We start from the raw sequence: 2,100 nt of genomic DNA on the forward strand, positions 1-2,100 counted from the left end.
GCTTGAAACAAAACGCCTAATTTTTTCTCTCTTTTCTAGATGATCACAAAATCAAGGGAAGTGGACTGGCTCCTTGGCCAGATCGATTAACCTATCCTCCTCCCCGTCTTGCTGATTTTGGCTATTCAGATGAAATGTTTGAAAAGGACACGGTAATTTGAGGCGTACTCTCTTTATCTGTTTGTTTTGTTATGTAATTAGTGCCTGTGAAAATTTGCGTGCGATGGAGAACAAAAAAACAGTGGAATATCATCTTAGTAATTGCTGATGCAATGCAGGAAATGTGGCGGCGGAGGGTTGAGAATTACTGGAATCTCTTGAGCCCAAAGGTAACATCTAACACACTGAGGAATTTGATGGACATGAAGGCAAATTTAGGGTCATTTGGAGCTGCTTTGAAGGAAAAGGATGTCTGGGTGATGAATGTTGTCCCTGAAGATGGACCCAACACACTTAAGATAGTATATGACAGAGGTCTCATCGGCACAGTTCATAATTGGTATGAAATGTCCTAGTTGAGAATTTATCATGTTTATTACGAACCCTGACACAATTTTCTTTCATTCTGTAGCATCATATTTTGCCTGCTGGTCACCAAATAGTCCTCATGGACCCAAATATTGATTTTCAGTGCTTAACTATTGTCAATGATTTTTTTTAGCATTCATGGAACGGGAAAGCTATATTATGTGCCGTTGGTGCATGTATGGACTGAAAGTTCAATTTAGAAAATGGTCAATTAATCAATAATAATTGCATGAACTAATAATTCAACCACAGAAACCATACACAAAACAGATGGGTGGATGGGATTTTTGAGAAGTGGACCTCACAAACAAATGTTGTCCATTCATGTGCTTTTTGCGTCCGGTTTTGTGTTTGGTTTGTGTTTCCATCATTGATTGTCATTTTTTATCTTCAAGATAACTTCACCAAAAATATAGTAAAGTTATTTTTCTTCATGGAACTCTTATTGAAGTTTGAATGTGGTAAGACTCTGAAGCACTATTTGCTTGATGACTTGCCTATAGGTGTGAAGCCTTCTCAACATACCCCCGGACTTATGATCTCCTTCATGCTTGGACTATACTTTCTGACATTGAGAGGAAGGGTTGCAGTGCTGAGGATCTGCTGCTTGAGATGGATCGTATGCTCAGGCCAACTGGATTCATCATCATCCGGGATAAACAACCCGTTATAGAATTTGTAAAGAAGTATTTACCAGCATTGCATTGGGAAGCCGTGGCAACAGCTGATTCGTCGTCAGATCCGGACGGGGATGGCGACGAATTCGTCTTGGTGATCCAAAAGAAAGTATGGTTGACAAGCGAGAGCCTCAGGGATTCAGAATAAGAAAACAGAGTCTCTTTGCCTCGCTTCACCATTCACATTCTCTCTCCTGGTCTCTGGGTCTAAGAAGCATGTCCCGAGGGCAATACGGTAAATTCATTTCATTCTGTAGAATGTTAAGTGATGTTTTTACTGTTTCTTTCCTTCCTTTTACTTTTGTTATTCTGATGTAGTTGATACCATAGACACTACCTGCATTTATAGGCTCTTTTTTTTTTAATTTTTTTTATGTCCATTTTTTTAATGTCCCCCTTCGATATTCTTGTTGGGTATTATTAATTGGGAGCTAATGCAGCCAATTACTAATAATGTAAAACATGAAATGTATGTGGCTGAATATTTGTACCTGAAATGGCTTCTAAATTTATTTATTAGTGGATCTACTGCTTCACCATTGGTATTGTGTAATTGTGGTGATCTTTTGCTAAAACCCACAAGAGTTTTAACCAACTTTTATTTTTTATTTATTTTTTTTTATTTTTTATTTTTATCGGCAAAATCAATTGTTAAAAGTAAGTTTGACATTTTTTAAATAAGTACATTTATTTGGGTTATATTATATTTTTAATTTTCTGTATATTTTTTTGTAAAAAGTCAATAAATGTATTTATTTCGATCATTAGCACCTCAAAGGAGTTGAACCCCAACTTCACTCTTGCAAGTACCTAAGGGGTGCACCCATGCTATTAGATCACAAGGCCAGCAGCGAGTTTTAGACATGAATATGGACGTGGAATTACTATGTGGAAT

The 2,100-nt window shown here is 37.0% G+C and overlaps 1 protein-coding gene across 4 annotated transcripts in view; it reads left to right on the forward strand.

Moving 5' to 3' along the window:
* Positions 1-1,744, forward strand: part of LOC114304064 (putative methyltransferase PMT3) — a 7,217-nt gene extending 5,473 nt beyond the window's left edge. For all 4 annotated transcript variants that reach the window (XM_082877701.1, XM_082877702.1, XM_082877703.1 and 1 more), the window contains exons 6-8: positions 40-152; positions 279-499; positions 1,032-1,744. In XM_082877701.1, the coding sequence (XP_082733827.1) occupies positions 40-152; positions 279-499; positions 1,032-1,353 (656 nt within the window). In that variant the 3' untranslated portion in view covers positions 1,354-1,744. The remainder of the gene's footprint in view (positions 1-39; positions 153-278; positions 500-1,031) is intronic.
* The last annotated feature ends 356 nt before the right edge of the window (positions 1,745-2,100 follow it).

Source organism: Camellia sinensis, chromosome 7 (genome assembly GCF_055761805.1).
Source record: "Camellia sinensis isolate YWXY chromosome 7, ASM5576180v1, whole genome shotgun sequence".
Taxonomy (NCBI): domain Eukaryota; kingdom Viridiplantae; phylum Streptophyta; class Magnoliopsida; order Ericales; family Theaceae; genus Camellia; species Camellia sinensis.